Source organism: Canis aureus, chromosome 12, assembly GCF_053574225.1.
Source record: "Canis aureus isolate CA01 chromosome 12, VMU_Caureus_v.1.0, whole genome shotgun sequence".
NCBI classification, from domain to species: Eukaryota; Metazoa; Chordata; class Mammalia; order Carnivora; family Canidae; genus Canis; species Canis aureus.
In genome coordinates this window covers 38,274,042-38,292,121 of record NC_135622.1, presented here as the reverse complement: position 1 = coordinate 38,292,121, position 18,080 = coordinate 38,274,042, and the positions used below count along the sequence as shown (strand labels likewise).

The 18,080-nt window shown below is 39.6% G+C and overlaps 1 protein-coding gene and 1 long non-coding RNA gene across 3 annotated transcripts in view; one reads left to right on the top strand and one right to left on the bottom strand.

Annotated features, from left to right (window-relative positions):
- Positions 1 to 12,468, top strand: part of RASGRP3 (RAS guanyl releasing protein 3) — a 98,339-nt gene extending 85,871 nt beyond the window's left edge. For both annotated transcript variants that reach the window (XM_077843636.1, XM_077843635.1), the window contains 5 exons: positions 1,973 to 2,120; positions 5,687 to 5,723; positions 8,103 to 8,228; positions 8,561 to 8,925; positions 10,545 to 12,468. In XM_077843636.1, the coding sequence (XP_077699762.1) occupies positions 1,973 to 2,120; positions 5,687 to 5,723; positions 8,103 to 8,228; positions 8,561 to 8,925; positions 10,545 to 10,553 (685 nt within the window). In that variant the 3' untranslated portion in view covers positions 10,554 to 12,468. The remainder of the gene's footprint in view (positions 1 to 1,972; positions 2,121 to 5,686; positions 5,724 to 8,102; positions 8,229 to 8,560; positions 8,926 to 10,544) is intronic.
- LOC144281000 (uncharacterized) lies at positions 10,306 to 17,255 on the bottom strand. The gene is made up of 2 exons (XR_013349469.1): positions 14,091 to 17,255; positions 10,306 to 13,060 (listed from the first exon to the last, which is right to left on the bottom strand). It is a non-coding gene; the product is annotated as an uncharacterized LOC144281000 (long non-coding RNA).
- Between the last annotated feature and the right edge of the window lie 825 nt (positions 17,256 to 18,080).

The window sequence follows — 18,080 nt, the reverse complement described above, 5'->3', positions numbered from 1 at the left end:
ATTCCTGGAAAATTAGATGACTTTAGAGGCTAAAAGCCAGCTCATTAGAAAATAATGATAAAAAATATATATTGCAGAGAAACACTGGCATTAGTAATTTGATTGCTTAATTTTTAATTGTGTGAGATTAGTTCCTTGTTTCAAAAGCATCTGTAATGAGATGCTAGATTTTATATTGGTGAATGTCCAAATTATATCACTTTAACATCCTGTAATATTTTTGTTGGTGTGAGAATTTTTTAAAAACTAAATCTGCAAGTAATTCAATACACCAAGGAAAGCCTTGGTATTTTATCACAAACACCTTAAAACCTTAATTCATCTTCATTGCATATCTAGAACAAAGAATAATTTGAAATAAATTGTTAGAAATATAAACTTCTTTTACAAAGTAAAATTTAAGTTACCTGCTTACTATCTACTTCCCTTAGTTTGTTTCTGTCAGGAACATGTAGGTAGGACATGAACTTAAAATCACTTCCTACTCTTCATCTCTTTTTTTTCTGCCAGTTCTTTAGATGGACCAAACACTGTCCCAGCAAAGATATATAAAAATGTTTTTTTTTTCTAAAAATGAAGGTTTGAAATATTCATAGCTTACATGATTTTTGTCAGACAAGCTGAGATATGTCAATTTTGAGAGGCAAGTAGAACATCCAGGAGATTCTAGTAAGGTGTAGATATGATACCAAGGTTCAGCAGAACAGTTGCAGAGGTATACATTGCTAGGTCTTCAGCCCAGCCAGGCAAGCTGGAGTCCCAGACATGTGAGCAAATTCTGATGGGAAAGTTGAGAAGAACATGAGCTTGGGGCCTGAGGAGGGCAGCTTTGGGGACTCTTACCCTCTACCCCATACCATGAAGCTAAAAGGAATAAGTTGATCCTATAAGAGAGCCAGAGAAAGAGGAGCATGGGAGGCAGGAGAGAAAATGGGCTGTGTGGAATCACAGGGTTACATGGAGGAGAGGATCACCAAAGAAGAAGCTTGTCCGCATGCCACATGCAGCCCAGGAGGCCAACAACTTCAAGGGGTGAGAAGGCCACTGAGGATGTCATTGTGACAGTTTCAATAGAATCGTAGGGCTAGAAGCCTGGTTATTTGGAGTGAAAAGTAAACGAAGGGGGGAATAATCTCTAATGAATATTCTTTTTTAATACTTTGGGAGTAAGAAAAGGGAAAGGGAAAAAACAGGTACATGGGATGGAAGCAAGGCTGAGGAAAGACATTTTCCAGGCAAGGGAGTTGTGAGCATATTTGTATACAGAGGAAGGAGTGGGTGAAGAAACTGAGCAGAACCTGGAAGGAGCCGCATCCTGGGAGGCTGCAGGGTAGGAGATGGGAGCCTGATTTCCTCAGAGATGGGAGGACCCAAGAAGATAAAAAGGGATTCTGAATTGGCACAGAAGGGTGTGGCCTCCAGTACATTCTGATGTGGAGAGAAGCCGTGTGAAGATCACCTACTTCAGGTGGATTTGATCTCTTGGTAAACTAGAAGTCTGGAGGGTTCTTTGTGAAAAAGATCTGGGGGAATTGTGCTGGCAAATGGTCTATAAGCCAGTAACATATGAATGAGAGATTACTAATAATAGTGGCCTGGATGACATCAGGCTGAATGAACTTGAGCATGGTGACCCAGTTATTACAGTTTGCTGCCTTTCTCCAGCAACCCGATTCTTACACACCCTATTGCTAGGTACGGGCTAGAAAGGAGTTTTCCTTCTGGAAACTACCATTTGGAAATGAAGGAGACTTTCCTTAGTACAGTGCCTAGGATACACGTACATATCTCCTCCTTACTAAGAAAGCCTTTGACACTAAATGCTGTCTTTGAGGTTCTCTCCTTTCAGAAAGAACATCACTCCCCGCCCACTTTTGGCCACAAAGGTTTGGAGCATTGGGTGATTAAAGTGTGTCAGCCACTTAGCAACATGATCTTCAAAGACCCCTCCTTTTTCTGATTCTCTTCACAGGGATGGCCTAATTAGTAAAGACGAAATGATGGCTTACTTCCTACGAGCGAAATCCCAATTACACTGTAAGATGGGACCAGGATTTGTCCATAATTTTCAGGAGATGACCTATCTCAAGCCAACCTTCTGTGAACACTGTGCAGGATTTGTAAGTCTGTTTTCTATTGTTTTCTCTTGTGGGTAGTTATCCGTGCCTCATTCTGAGAAGGTAGGAAAATGATACACCAACAGGGTATTGTCTGCTTTAGATCAGAAGTAAAATATGATGGCTCCCTGAAATTAAAAATTAAGTTAAAAACAAAAGCAAGATCTGCAGGTTTCACTATGTTCTTTCTAGGAATGCAGGGCTGATGACAGAGAAGGAGGGTGAGGCTTGTTAACTCAAAAGAGCAGTTTGTCTGTTAATCCCTGCCAAGGCAAGTTTCTGCCCAATGAGCCTTGGCATTCAGTGCTAATACTCATAGCAGGTGCAATTAAGGGGAGTATTTATCTTAGCCAGTTCTTCCCAGTTCTTGTTTCATGTGATGTCAGTCACTAGAAATCCATCATGGCATGGCTCAATAATTCATAACCCAAAAAGGAAAAAATCTTTTTGGAGGGAAGATGGTTATAATAATAAATAACATTTACTTGGCACTTGACAGTAATGAAGTGCTTCCATAGACGTTAGTGTAATTAATCCTCATCACTCACTCATGAAGTGGACATTTTATTCTCCCCATCTGCCTAGTAAGACAGCGAGGTCCAGAGAGGATAAGTCAGGTTTCCAGGATCATACAGTCAGTAATCACCAGAGCCGGGACTCAAACACAGGTGTTCTGACTCTAAATCCTGCGCTCTACCTACACAGCTACCTACACTTTGTTTCCCCACATTTGATAATTCTTTGCAACTAAGAGCAGCTTTGGCCCTGATATTGAACAAAGACTCATGGGCCCTGAAACTCTAGTTGTTACCCAAATTGTAGAAGATGAAAATGTGATCCTGTAGGTGAGGATGGCCCAGCAGCCAGCATGGCTACTGCTCCTTTGTCCAAATGCCAGAGCTCAGTTATGTTAGCTTTATTCAGCCATTGTGTCCACTGGTGACTCCTTTGAATTCACAGCTGATATTATGTACTGCTGCAAAAATTACACTTTTCTCATCCCAAGCTTGAAGCACTGGCTTTAGGGGGCCCCAAGGACAGGAGTTTGTGTTCAAGCACACATCCTGCCATGTTGTTGCGATACTTAAATGACATCAGACGTGTTGCACGTCATGTAGCTCAGAATAAATACTTCTCCTCTTAAGTGCTCCTTAATATTTTCGAGGTTAATTGAAATTAAGTCATTTAATGTTTTAATAGCCCTTTTTATTCTTCAAAATATATTTAATTTCAATGGATGAGATTTGATTTGATCTTTATTCACACACATTTTTTTTTTTAAAGTCCATTGGTTTTCAGAGGGATTTATAAGTTTAGATGTGTCATCGAAAGGAATTGTAGGGGAAAGCAAGGAACTATTTTTTGGTGCCTGGACCACCTGCCTTTGAAATAAATTCCATTTTAGGGGTAAGCAAAACAAACAGTATTTGAAATCCATTTATCTCAGAATTCCCGAACTGAAAGAATTTTGCTAATTCCCTTGTTTTGAGGTCTGGGGAAGATAAGTGATTTCTGTAAGATCACAGGGAGCATTAGCAGGAGGCCCATGACTCATATGCACTCCCAGTGCTCCTTACATTGTAGTCCCTTCAAATCTTAAAGCAACCTGAAGCCTCACATCAAAGCCTGGGGAAATAAGTCTTATACACCCATCCACATGAGGTCACTATCTCCTGTCCTTGGCTGGCAGTGACAGTGACCCAGAGCCTCTTCCTGTCTTGTGTTGTCTCTTCATTATTAAGGAACGTTAACAAGCAATGCCCTGAGTTTCCCTCCTGATAGGACTCAGGCTTCACTCTATCTTTTCTAGCAGTTCCTGCAGCTATGCTGATAATGTGCCATATCTGGATATTAGAATGCTTCTTCTCAAATCTTAACTTCTCTTGTCCTAGATCAGTTGCTTTTGGTCACACACAAAACACCCAGGAGCAGTGGCTTCCTGTCTTTCCCTCCTGTGACACATTCTTCTTTTCTTACTCACTAGCAATGAGACAGACCTTGCCAAGTGACATCACCTGTTTATAGCTCAGTCTAAATATACATAGCATGCAATGAGTTAACATACATTAACTAGAAAAGCTTAAAACAGTGCCTCTCACACAACAAAAGTTCAATAAATGTTAGCTGTCATTATTATTGTTATTGCTGTCACCAAGGGCTCTGTGAGCAAAGGATTTCTTACCATTGCAAAGTTTCCCAGATGTGCGACCTTGCAGATTATTTAATTTTCTGGGTCATCCCACTCACTTGTTATAGGAGAGAAGAAAACTAGATTATCTTGAAGATCCCTGTAGCTCTGGCATGATGTGATTACCCTGATGCCCCTTCCCCTTTCTGGATAGACTGTTCCTTATCCTCTTCCAGTCATCCAAGGTAACTGAGGCCTTGCTTCCAATCAGTTGTCTTAATAATCCTACCTTCCCAGCATACATTTGCAACTTAATAATGTACTTGGGAGGACATGATAACTTTTAAGACTCAAAAGAATCACTTACCACTGGTGGAATTTCCTTGTCAGAAAGGGTAAGGATCGGTCTTCCTGACACCCTCGAATCACTTGACATTGGCATTTATTTTATTTACTGGCATTTATTTATTTATTTATTCTTCTTATAGAGAGGGTCATAATGACCACTCTCAGGGCATTGTTCCCCTATCATAGAGGTAAATGACACTCCCATCAGCCCCCATATACCACCGGTCCTGTTTCTTTTAGAATCATTGTATTAACCAGGTATCAGTCACCTAACATAACCACTAAAAGGTTACAAATGGAGTTTTTCCAGCTTAAAGCTAAGCCCACTGAATTCATTAATATTTATGTTTCTGTTTCCCTGGGATCCATGAGCAATGCTGTGGGAGGCATGGGGAAGAACACACCACCACCAGGATGATCCCCTGAACCCCCTAAGGAAACACCCCTCCTTAAACTGTAGGCCCTCACATCTCTCCAGAGGCACTTGTCACTTCCTACATCCTACTTCCTCTGGGGTTGGCACAATCTGAAAGCTTTCTGCATCTCCCTGAGCCCTGGCACAGGCCAAACACTGAGCAATCAGAGAATGACTACGTGAACAAATAGATCTTTTCCTTCTCTGTATTCTTTCAGGGTACAAATGCTACTCAGAAAAGAGCCTAGTACCACGCGAGCGCGTTAGTGGGATATGCACCATGTTTGCTTTATTTCGTTAGGGGGCGCCAAGAGCAGCTGGAGTGATTAAAAAGAAGGCAGAGGGAGCTGGGGGCTTCCAAGAACAGTGACAGTCTCCCCAGTAAATTTTGCTGAGAACGCATTATACCAAGGTCCAATAAATGTACCAATATCAGTCTCCCATCCCGGCTCCCATTTGGCTTTCAGATAGAAAAGGGAAGCACAACTGTTATCACCCCAGCTGGAGTGAGCTAGGAGACCATTCTTCTATCTGACAGGAAGGGTGTCAGGATCAGTTACATCCTGTTTGTGCTCTACCAGCCATCATGCTTCCCAGGACTTCCTTCTCTCTGGCCTTGTTTTGTTTTTTCCAGATTTTAATTCAGATTCTCTGACATTCTTTTGTCTTTTGTTACAGCTCTGGGGCATAATCAAGCAAGGATACAAATGCAAAGGTAAATAAATGTTATGTTGTAAAATGTTAAAATGTCCGTGTGTCTGACAAAACTACAGAAACTCTTGGCATCTTGGAGAACTCAGGTCTTTGGGCCACTGGCAACTGAAGAAGGTAATGTGTCTAGGGAAAAAAATCCCTGCAGTTCTGGATAGCCTCAATCAGAATTTCACAATTCTTGCTTGCAAGAGCAAGCAAACCACCCTTATCAACCCACAGACATGTGGCCTCTTCACTAGGATGTCTTGTGAAACATCACACAGTTAGGGTGAGAATTTTGGAGTGGAAAAGGCCTAACTAAAATACCATATAAAAGAACTTTGTCCTTCATGGGAATAAGCACATACTCATTCCTGTAATACATATGCCTTTCTTTCTGCTCTCACATACAGCTAGCTATTCCTTTTGCCACTAAATCACAGATGATGGATGAAAAACAGATTTAAAGTTTCTCCTTAAAACTTATTTTTGTCCCTTTCAATGAATTTGTTCATATGGTTCCCCAATTAATTGAAGTTTATTAACAAATAAAGAAATATAACTTGATAAATGCAATATACATGCATATTAATAGGCACTTAGGACTCTTGACACTAGTGCCTATATGATCATTATATATTATTGATGTTTATTTTTAAATTTTATTTAAAGTCAATTAATTAGCATATACTCTTTTATTAGTTTCAGGGATAGAGTTTAGTGATTCATCAGTTGCATATAACACCCAGTGCTCATTACATCATGTGCCCTCCTTAATGCCTATCACCCAGTGACCCCATCTCCCCACCCGCCATATATTATTGGTGTTTAAATAAAGAAATTACTGGATAGTTTACTGATGGTTTTAAGAATCTGACAATGCTCTTGAAAGATATCACTACAAAAGAAAACATTTTCATTACAGAATGCTTTCAGATTAATACTATTGCCTTTTGGTGCCTTTTTTCCCTAGCTATCTTTTAGGATTTGGTCCTCATGTTGTATGAACAGAGTTTCCTGAAGCTCAATAGGAGCCACCTTTTCATCTCAAAAACCTTCCCTTTAGTTCTTGGTATTAGTTGTCTGAGTGTAACTTGGATTTGTACTTTCAAGCAGCAAAGATACAGCAAAGATATCTTACCGCCTAGCTATAGTTTTATTCTGGTTTCTGACCCTTATCCTCTAAAGACAGACACACACACACATATAAACACACTTTTATGAAGATGAAAATCAATTAAACCCTTGGATCATCTGTGTATATACAGTATTTTCTCTTAAAGGCAAAAGAATGTTAAAATTAATTAAAATAGACAACATTTCATTATAATTTAGTCTTTCCATGCTGTCATTACAAGAGTATTTGAAATAAGATCATTTGAGGGGAAAGCGAGTATTGGAAAGAATTAGAAAGATCCTCTTTGATAGGGAGAAATACGCTCTTTAAAATGATCCTATCTGTTCATTTCTAAGAGAAATGTAGAACCCTCTATGGGAAATAACTGTGTTTCTCTTTTGCAAAGCAGCCCAAGTTTTCTACTCTAAGTAGCAATTTATAGTCTACTTTCTTAACTAAAGCATTCTAATGGGAGTTTTACAGAGTCTGCTGCCATTTCAAAGCCATAATCAAATCTAGAATATGTTATTGGGCATAAGCCCATCTTGTTTTCTGTTTCTATGCAAAGACAGGAAGCAGGAGATAAGATCCCTTGTTCTAGAAAAGATTTAGAGGGGGATGCCTGGTGGCTCGGTGGTTGAGCATCTGCCTTCGGCTCAGGTCGTGATCCTGGAGTCCTGGGATCCAGTCCTGCATCAGGCTCCCTGCAGGGAACCTGCTTCTCCCTCTGCCTTTGTCTCTGCCTCTCTCCGTGTCTCTCGTGAATAAATAAAAAAATATTTTAAAAAAATTGGAGGAATGAAGAAGAATAATAAAATGCAGGCAGATACCGAATAAAGGGATACCTGACTGTAAATGAGCGGAGGCAGCTGTTGGGCCTAGAAGACACTAGAAGTTGGGGTTTCTTTCCCTCATTCTGGCTCAAGGAGCCTCTTGGTGGAGCCTGGGAGGCAACCCCAGTCCCATGGAATTGGCATTTAGTTTGGGGCAAAGGCAACTCCCTGCTAGGTCTATGCCCTGCTGGTGTGCTCCCCAGCGCCTCAATGAATTGTGTAGAGGAAGAAGTTAAGCAAGTGTGAGAGGAACCCCGGGGAGGCAAGTAAGTCCCACTGGCCTTTCTCTGGTCCCTAGACACACTCTGCAGGCCTGAGTTGGACTCTGAGTCAACATGGAGCAGAGGAGGGGGAGGGCACAGCCAACAGCTCAGGGGCACCCTGGCAGCCCAGTCAGCACCAGGTGCACATGGTTGCCACTAATCGTTTGTGATACTTGGTGATTTTTCAGACTGTGGAGCCAATTGTCACAAACAGTGCAAAGACCTCCTGGTTCTGGCCTGTAGGAGATTTGCTCGTGCTCCCTCCTTGGGCAGTAGTCATGGGTCACTGCCTGGAAGCCCCTCATTGCCCCCAGGTAAGATCCTCTGCTTTCTTTTCTACCTCAATTTCCTTCTGCTCATCTTTCCATATTGGCCTTTCATTGGGTTCTGGATCTGAACCTGGTCAGAGTCATTATAAACACCCTACTTCAGGGTGAGTAGCTATGGCTATACCCTTGACTCCCACCTGCTTCTCTCTGCTCTCAGGTCTCACATCTATGCATTTCACCTGCAGGCAGTTTGGGTCCACCTCTGGTCTGTCCTTCTAGGGCCTTGCTCATCGGACTCCTGTGATTTGCACCAGCTTTGACAGTTTGCTCTAAAGCAATCAGATGTCAAATAATCACAACAGTCTCTCCTCTTCCAGTGCAGGATGAGGTGTTCGAGTTCCCAGGCGTGGCTGCAGGACACCGAGACCTGGACAGCAGAGCCATCACACTGGTTACAGGCTCTTCTCGCAAGATCTCTGTGAGGCTGCAGAGGGCTACCACCAGCCAGGCCACTCAGACCGAGCCTGTATGGTCAGAGGCTGGCTGGGGGGACTCAGGGTCGCATACCTTCCCCAAAATGAAATCCAAGTTCCATGACAAAGCAGCAAAGGACAAAGGTTTTGCCAAGTGGGAAAATGAGAAGCCCAGGGTGCAGGCTGGTGTGGATGTTGTGGACCGGGGTACCGAGTTTGAGCCTGACCAGGATGAAGCAGACGTGGGTGAGACCAGACAGGATGGTGAGGTCAGTTCTGGGTCAAAGCACAAGTAAAATCACAAGAAGGAGGCTAAAAGGGGCTGAGACAACCATTATAGTGAGTCCAGGAGACAGCCTAGTAGGATTCTTTTTTTTTTTTTTTTTTAAGATTTTATTTATTTATTTGAGAGAGAATGAAAGAGAGAGAGAGGGAGAAGCAGGCTCCTCACTGAACAGGGAGTCCAACATGCGGCTTGATCCCCAGACCTTGCGATCATGACCTAAACTGAAAGCAGACACCCAATCCACTGAGCCACCCAGGTACCCCTAGCCTACTAGTTTTGAGAGCTGAGTGGTTGCACATTAACACATACCACTTTTCATCTTACTCTTGGCTTGTTATATGATCCCAGGCAAATGATTTCTTCTCTTTGCACCTCAATTCCCTAATATATAAAATTGAACCAGATGGATTCCAAAGCTTAGTGAGGCTGTCATTTCTGTGGACTGATATGATGTCCCAGGGATCCATGACTCACTGTGTGTATCCAATAGGCCAGTACCTGTATCAGTTTAGTTTTCCAAGCTAGAATCAGGGTAGGGGAGGGAGGGTGATGGGCAGTGGAAGCAAAAGACTTGCAGATAGAGAAGAAGAGTTGGAAACTTTTGCCCTTACCACCCCCAACACCTGCAAAAAAAAGTCTTTTGACAGCATCATGGAGAAGCAGGGGTGGTGAGAATCAGAGACATAGGAGCCTGAAGGTTCTATAAGCCAGGCCCTGGCTCCACATAAAAATGACATTCACATCATCCAAAGCAGATTGGAAGCATGTGGAATTTGTTAGAATAAGCTGAAAATATAAATTGATTCAAGTTAGACTTAGATAAATTTATTAGTCAACAGTCCGTAATGTATTAAGAAAAAAGATTTGGGGAAATCAGTGTCATATTCCTAACCTTTCAAGCCGTGCCATGGAGGGCAGCCATAGCCTCCCTATGGAGTCGTTCTCATAAACAGAATTATTGGGTTAGGCAGAGAACCTATTGAATCAAGCCAGTGCTCTTTATTCTTATGGGTGGTCCTTCACATTCCGTTCTTTAGGGAGACCTAAATACACAGTCCCCTTGGTTTCCTGTGATGAGAAAAACTCCAGTGACCTTTAACCCAAATTCCTCTAGTTCTTTCCTCATTGAAGACAATTAATAAGGAGGCCAGAAATTATCTTAAGTCTTATGCAGTTTATTGTAAGTTTTGATATGTTTATGTATAGCTCTCTCTGCATATCTCTACATATACCTATATAGATATGTATCTTTTCTCTCATACAAATTTTCTCAGTGCTCTTACCCAAGTTTACCCAATTGTGTTTTTCTAAGAGAGAAACCTCAACAAGAAATATTTCATAGACCAGTGTTTTGTGGAGCCCCTCTTAGGAAACATTAATGTAAGCAAACTTGTTGAATAAGATTTAAGATTTCATGTGCTGTGTAGAATACATGATCTTTTAATTCCCTCTAAATCTTAAGAGTACAAAGTGCTTGATCATTTGATCAAAGTGATCATTTCAGATGTTCCCTCAAATGTAACTGATAAACTGCTTTCTAAGAATATTCTTGTTTTATTAAGTGTGACCCAGCCATACAACAGGTTCTGATTCATGTTGCAGGATGGCTGACTTCAGGCTGAGGACACTGGAGGCAATGATGTCAGCATTTGGAAGGAGCAAGATGAGAAACTCTGAAGAACACTCCAACTCAGGAAGTTATCTGAAAAGATATCTGGGACTTTTACTGCTTGGTGACACCATGGGGTCTCCCTGATTGGACTATGGGACAGAGGATTTACCCTATGAACTATTTATTTCCTCCTTCCCAGGCCCTAGTCAGGTGCTACCAAGACTGGGTGATGTAGCTAGTAGATTTCTCCTGTATCTTTCTCTAGAGCCATTTATATATGAGTGAAGTGAAAGCTTTTCTGCATGTACTTGATACTCATTCTCTGAACTCTACTTTTTTGTGAGAATATTATTTCAGTATTTTTATAAACTTTTGGTGGGGGAGGAGTCAATTTAGAGGTCCTTTTTTGTGTGCTTTTTGGATGGGACCAGGACTTATTTTCTTGAGGGGACAAAGAAAGCTCTTCAGATCCTGGAATGAGGTGGTTCTTCTAACGTAAAGAGATGTTTACATTGTTCTTACCCTACAGTCGCTGTCACAATGTGTAACAGGTCATACATTTATGTTCATATAAGTCTTACCAATTCTGCATCCTAAGGAAGCTATGACACAGCCATGAAAATCTCCTGATATTTATAATTGCTGTGGGGGAAAATTAAGTATACTTGTCTCAGCTGACTATGTTTAGCCATTTTTTCTTAAGACTCCTGTTAAGACTGCCAGTAAGAAATGTGGATAGTGATTACAAAATCAATTAAAGTTTGGGCGGATAAAATTTAGGAGAGAAGCAAACCAACAAGCAAACCACTTAGTGAAATGAAAAACAACCAGCAATCTTTAAAAATTCAAAACAGTTTTAAGAACTTTGTTTGTTAAAAAAAGAAAAGTTTTGATTATAAAAGAGAACTTTTGTCCTCTTCCGAAGAAATTGCCATCCATAATTAAAGAGTAGTCATAGAAATCAAATCCTCAGAAACCTTTGATTAATATTTTGTTTAGCTTTTAAGGTATCAGTATTTTTCAATGTCTCCCTTTGACCTACAGAGCTACAGGTGGGTCTGTTTTTTACATGATTAGAGGAGAGAGAACTTAGTTCAAGGTGTTCAAATAGAGATTGAATTGAGCCAGTGGACGAGGGGAGTGACCTGCTGCCATGTGGCCAGTGTGAAATTATGGCCCCACAGAAGTGCACTGGTCTTCATTGGAAGTTTAAATGTATAAACCATACAAGATTGAATTTATTTATATTTGGGGCAGTCACTTCAGTAAATAAATGCCTTTCTTCTCTTTTTCCATTAGATAAAATTAAGGACAGTTCTACTCAGCAAACACTTGACCACCTGCTTTAGGCAGGTCCTGTGCTAAAATGCACAAAGACAAGCAATATTTAATATCTACCCTTTAAGGAGAGATGGTTCCTTAAAGTACAATTCCAGATTTGCTAGGACAGACTTCATTGTGCCAAACAGATTGAGAAATTGATTTGCAGAAATATTGCGAATTAAATGAAGTTATTAGTTGAGGGTGCTTTGAACAAGCTATGTAATAAGAGAACTTGCTCACCATTTGCAAAGAACCTCAGAAAGCAAGCAGCCATCCCCAAGTGTTGGCTTTATGTATATATAGTATCTATTCCTCTTCCCAAATGCAATGAAATATGTGTTAACAAAATTAAAAATAGAAAATGACCATTTAAGTACCTTAAACATGTGTGTTTTTTTAATTTTAAGAAAATTCAAGAAGAAAATTTGGATTGTTCTTTTTCCTCTCAAAGCAATTATTTCACTCATCACTTAGTTTGGGTTATTTTTGAGTTTTCATATCTAAGAATTTTATATTGTCAGCCTTCCTATGATGAAGATAAGAAATGTACCTCAAATAAAAAACAAATAAATACAAACAAAGAAAACAAAACATGTATATGTGTGTATATGGGTATACATACACACACATGCACACACACACTAGTATTACAATTTTCTTGAAGAGGACTCTGTGTCCATAATGAAGCTGCTTTATAATTTTGATTATATTATTTACTCACAACAAGTGGTAACTCTGATGGTTCTAATCTGTCAGTTTCCCATTATCAGTAAGATAAGTAAATTAGGCAAACCCATGGTGAAGCAAAAAGAACTGTTATGTTTGGTCCCTCCAGGCCTCCCTTTTGTAGGTTTAATGGTCACCACCACCTTTTTGGTGAAAGGCAAAAGCAAAATCAGACTCTTAACAGTGACTATTATCAAGTCCCAGGAGAGAATAGTTTAGGCGCTGCAACTGAGTCTTCCTTGAAGGATGTACTGATTGGATTGATCTTTAGATTTGCCTAGCTAGAGGGTGGCCCTAATTGGTATTAGTGGCAGCCTCCTGAAGCAATAACGTTCCCAAATATCCATGGTAACAGAGTCCCTCCAAAGGTCCAAAGGGCTTGCTGTTTCACAACGAAGGCAGGACTCCTACAGAAGGGAGCACCAAACTGTTCTTGATGATAGAAACCTTAGCATACCTAAAATAAACATATTGATTTTTGAGGACATAAATTCAAAGAACATATGGCCATATGGCTCTGGCATGTAATCCGCAATCAGATTTAAATCCCATCTCTGCCAGTTGTAGTTATGAGACCCTGGGCAAGTCATGTACTCTGTTTGAACCTCAGTTTCCTCATTTCAAAACGAGAGATTTCACCCCTTCCTCAACTACCTCACAAAGCTCTTGTAAGGATCAAGTCGAATCATATATGTAAAAGTACTTTGGAAAGACATAGTAAGTCAGTCAATAATACTTTGCAGTTAAGCAGGGTTCTTTTCTAAAATTGTCTACAGGATCCCAGACTCTATGTCTACACGGCTGTGTACTTTGGAAGCTCTATATCCAACATTTAACTAACTTCTGTATCAAAAACAATTATTTAAATGAGAAATATAAATGAAAAATATTTAAGGGGTTTTTCTTATTTCTGGCATTATGTGTGTGTAGGGTTAATTCTGGTCAGTTTCCTAACATTGGCTATTCTCTCTCTGTTTGAATAGAGGTAGGCAAGACTAAGAAACCAAATGGGTAAAATGCAAATGAGTTAAGAGAAATATAGGTCAACGTCTAGCTTAGGTTTAAGAGGTTGACTCTTGAAGGAATTTAGTTTAATAGAGACATACAAGAGGAAAACAATTATTTTTAAAATAAAAAGTACACCATTCATTTGATAACCAGAATATATTTTACATCTAGCGAAGGTGGTAATGATAGGAAACTACTTGGGATTTAAGGCTCATCAGGAAATCATTTCCTCCAAGTTGCATCCAAAACTTGCTGAAGTCTAGAGTGTACTCAGACCTCAAACAAAAGTATCTACTTTATTTTCTTTTTAAAATGTTAAAAACAAGCACTTGGAATTCATATCTATTCAGAAACTAAGTGACTTGTGGTTTATGCAAAACAGCATAAGGAAAACATTGCTTGGGGACATTCTCTAAGGCAGGTGGCCTGAACACTTCAAAAATAAAACGTCATTAAAAAAAATAGAAGGGCTGGGGCACCTGGGTGGCTCAGCTGGTTAAGCGTCTGTCTTCAGCTCAGGTCATGATCTCGGGGTCCTGGGATTGAGCCCCACGTCAGGCTCCATGCTCAGCGGGGAGTCTGCTTCTCCCTCTCCATTTGCTGCTCCCCCTGCTTGTGCTCACTCTCATAAATAAATAAGTAAGTAAGTAAGTAAATAAATAAGAGACTGAGTAGTTCTGGATCAAATGAAATGCATTAACCAAATGAAACACAACAGCCACATACAATATTGTATACCTTGATGGGATTCTGGATCAACAAATAAAGCAGACACTTTGGAGGCAGCAATTAGGGAAATTTAAATATGGATAGCAGTCCCCTTCTCTGTAGTTCAGATTTCCACAGTTCCAGTTACCTGGAGTCAAAGCCATTGGAAGCAGGCGCTTCTTCTGACCCATTGTCAGAAGGTCAAAGATCAGTAGTAGCCTAATGGTATGTCAGACGCCACAGGATTCAGTATTGTGGGCTTCACTCACCTCATTTTGTCTCAACACGCAGGCAGTTTATCATCACATCCTCACAAGATGACTAAGGGTGAGTACAGCACAATAAGATATTTTGAGAGAAGAGAGACCACTTTTATATAACTTTCATTATAGTATTTTATGTTCTCTTATTATTTGTTGTTAATGTCTTACTGTGCCTAATTTATAAATTAAAATTTATCAGAGGTACATTTGGAGAAGAGAAAACACATGTTCAGTACTATCTGCGGTTTCAGGCATCCACTGGGGGTTTTGGAACACGTTCCCCGCTGATAGGGAATACTGTATATGTTAACTTATTAAAGGGTCTATAGATATTCATGGTGCTATTTCTTTTCTTTTTTTTTTAAGTTTTTATTTATTCATGAGAGACACAGACTGAGAAAGAGGCAGAGACACAGGCAGAGGGAGAAGCAGGCTCCAAGCAGGTTCCAGGATCACGCCCTGGGCTGAAGGCAGGCGCCAAACTGCTGAGCCACCCAGGGATCCCCTCATGGTGCTATTTCTTATGCTTTTCTGAAGTTTTGTAGTTTAAAAAGTTGGGAAAAAGAAATTATCTAATCTTACTGAAAATCACTAAAAAACAACAACCAGAATAAAAACAAGAAACAAGTTCCATATGCAGAGCAACCAGGAGAGATCTGAAATCCTAGGCCAACAGGAAAGATGCCCAAAGCAACAGAGGGATTGATCAGAGGTTGCAGGAGGACCTGGGGAGAGGTTGCTGTAGTAAAGAGATTATAAACAAACATCAGGCCATATAAGTATCCCTCTCAACACACAGGTACATTCTGAAGTGTGTATCCTCAATCCTTTGTTCACAACAAAAGGAATGCATGTACCAGCCAGTGGCAGGAGCTTCCTGGACCTGGTTTGGTTCTGAGAAGCCGAAGAAGCAGAGCACACAGGGAATATTTGCAAGAAAACCATCTGTCTTTACCATAGCAGAGTGCTTCAGTCTTGGGGTTAAAAAAAAAAACAAAAAAACCAAAACAAAACAAACAACAAAAAAACCCCACAGTTGCCAATCTCTGCCAATTAGCTTTTGCTAATTGAACTTACATGCAAAACCCAGGATCATGACAAATTTCACCTGGCCTGAACATTATTCTGGTTCCTTCCCTAAATTAACTTCCCACAAATTTTGGATAAAACCTCAAAATTAAAAACAATTAAGACAAAACAAAAACCCAGGCACATAGTAGAGGGGAAAAAAAGGATAAACAGATGTCAGAAGACCTCTCACATGAAAACAAGCCACAGTGTTACAGAGCATCTGAAAATTGTTTCTCTGCATATCAAAGCCACTTAGTAAATTCCCAATCCACAGAAACCATAACAATAAATGCTTAGTGTTGTTTTAAGCTACTAAGTTTTACTGCATTTTGTCACATAATAATAGAGAGCTAACACAATATCCTGCAGGGCAATTCAACCCTAAGATTTAGATGATCTTCTCTACTGCACAGAAATAAGTTGAATCTCTACCAGACAAAAATCATTTGCATCTTTTGAAGTTTTCTATAAGTTAACGTCTGGATCCTAATCCATAATAAGTAGTGTAGCAAATAAAGTTATATTCCCCTAGAAGAGAGTTTCTCAAACTCTGCTTGACTGACATTTGTTTCCAGATAATTTTTTGCTGGGAAGAGGTGAGGGCTCTCCTGTACATTGCAGAGTATGCCACTAGATGCCAGTAGCACATTCTCTTCTCCCTTAAATTCTGACAGTCAAAAGTGTTCCCTATGGGGCAAAATTGCTCTTGTTTGAGAAACACTACTCATGTATCAGAATTTTCTGCAGGTCTTGCTCAAACACATAGCTGGGCTCTATCCACAGTTTGATTTTACTGGTCTGGAGTAGGGCCTGAGAACTTGCATTTCTAACAAGTGCTTAGATAATGTTGGTGCTGATGCTACTAGTTGGATACTGCATTTGAAAATCACTGCTCTAGAAAGTCAGATGGCTCTTAGTTACACTGTTAGTACTTTAGAATGAGACCCAAAGGCTGTGAAGCCATCTTTGGCCTTATTTCCAGGTTTCCAATGACTTTTCTTAGTAATTCTGGAGAAACATATGGTGAAGGCAACTTCACATAGTTATAAAGGTAAACATTGGAATAAAACTCTAAATCTTTCTAAATACCAGAATTCAAAAACCAAAGCAAAGAGAGTTTATAACATTTAAAAGTCATAAAAATGGGGATGCCTGGGTGGCTCAGCGGTTGAGCCTCTGCCTTTGGTTCAGAGTTGAACCCGGGGTCCTGGGATCAAGTCCTGCATCAGGTTTCCCTCAGGGAACCTGCTTCTGTCTCTGCCTCTCTCTGTGTGTCTCTCATGAATAAATAAATAAAATACTTAAAAATAAATACATAAAAGTCATAAAAATGGAAAATAAATCCTAAAATAATCAGAACTGAGTTCAGATATACCTGTCATATTTGTGTAAATGGGCTAAACTGAACTACAGACTAGTAAAGAAAAATCCAGTTATAGGCTGTGTATGAGAGATTATCATAAGTGAGTCAGATGCTTGAGAAGTTAAAAAAGCAGGCAAAGATATTGCAGGTAAATGAAAACAAAGATAACTTTACTCATAAATATAGTATTGCACAAAATTAAATTCAAGGCAAAAGGCACAAAGAGAGATAGGCCCATTTTAATGCTAAAAAAAAAAAAGCCCAAAATGAAAATATAATAATTACCACTGTTTTTTCATCAAATTACAGAACATAAACATTTATAGAACAAAAGGCATAGGAGATTCAACAAGAAAAACACAGAAATATATTAATAATATATGACATTATTTTCATGTTCTCAGCTCATGATATACTAAGTACCGAGTATACAAAAAATAAATTCTATACCTATGTATCCAAAACACCAAGCACTACCCAGTGTGGCTGTCAAGCACTTGAAATGTAGCTAGTCCAAATTAAAATGTGGTATAGGTATAAAACATGCCAGACTTCAAAGACAGTACACAAAAAAGAAGGTAAAATAAGTTACTTAAGAAATTTTGAATATTGATTACATGCTGCAGTGATAAGATTTTTGATATAATGAGTTGAATAAAATATACCATTAAAAATAATTTTACCTTTTCCACTTTCTTACCATGGCTACCATAAGATTTAAAAGTGCATACATGAGGGCACCTGGCTGGCTCAGTCAGCAGAGCATTTGATTCTTGGTCTCAGGGTTGTACGTTTGAGCTCCACATTGGGTGTAGAGATAACTTAAAATCTTAAAAATAAATAGCATACATGATTTGTGTTAGATTTCATTTGGACAGTGATGCTCTAGATGAACTAGATAATTAACAAGGTAAATCTAAATAATTGTAACAGCTAATACATTTATAGTGATTTCATTCCAGACAATGAAATAAATGCTTTGCACATATTAGCCTAACAGCAATCCTAAGAGGTAGATGTTCCCATTACAGCCATTTTACAGATGAGAAAATTAAGAAACATAG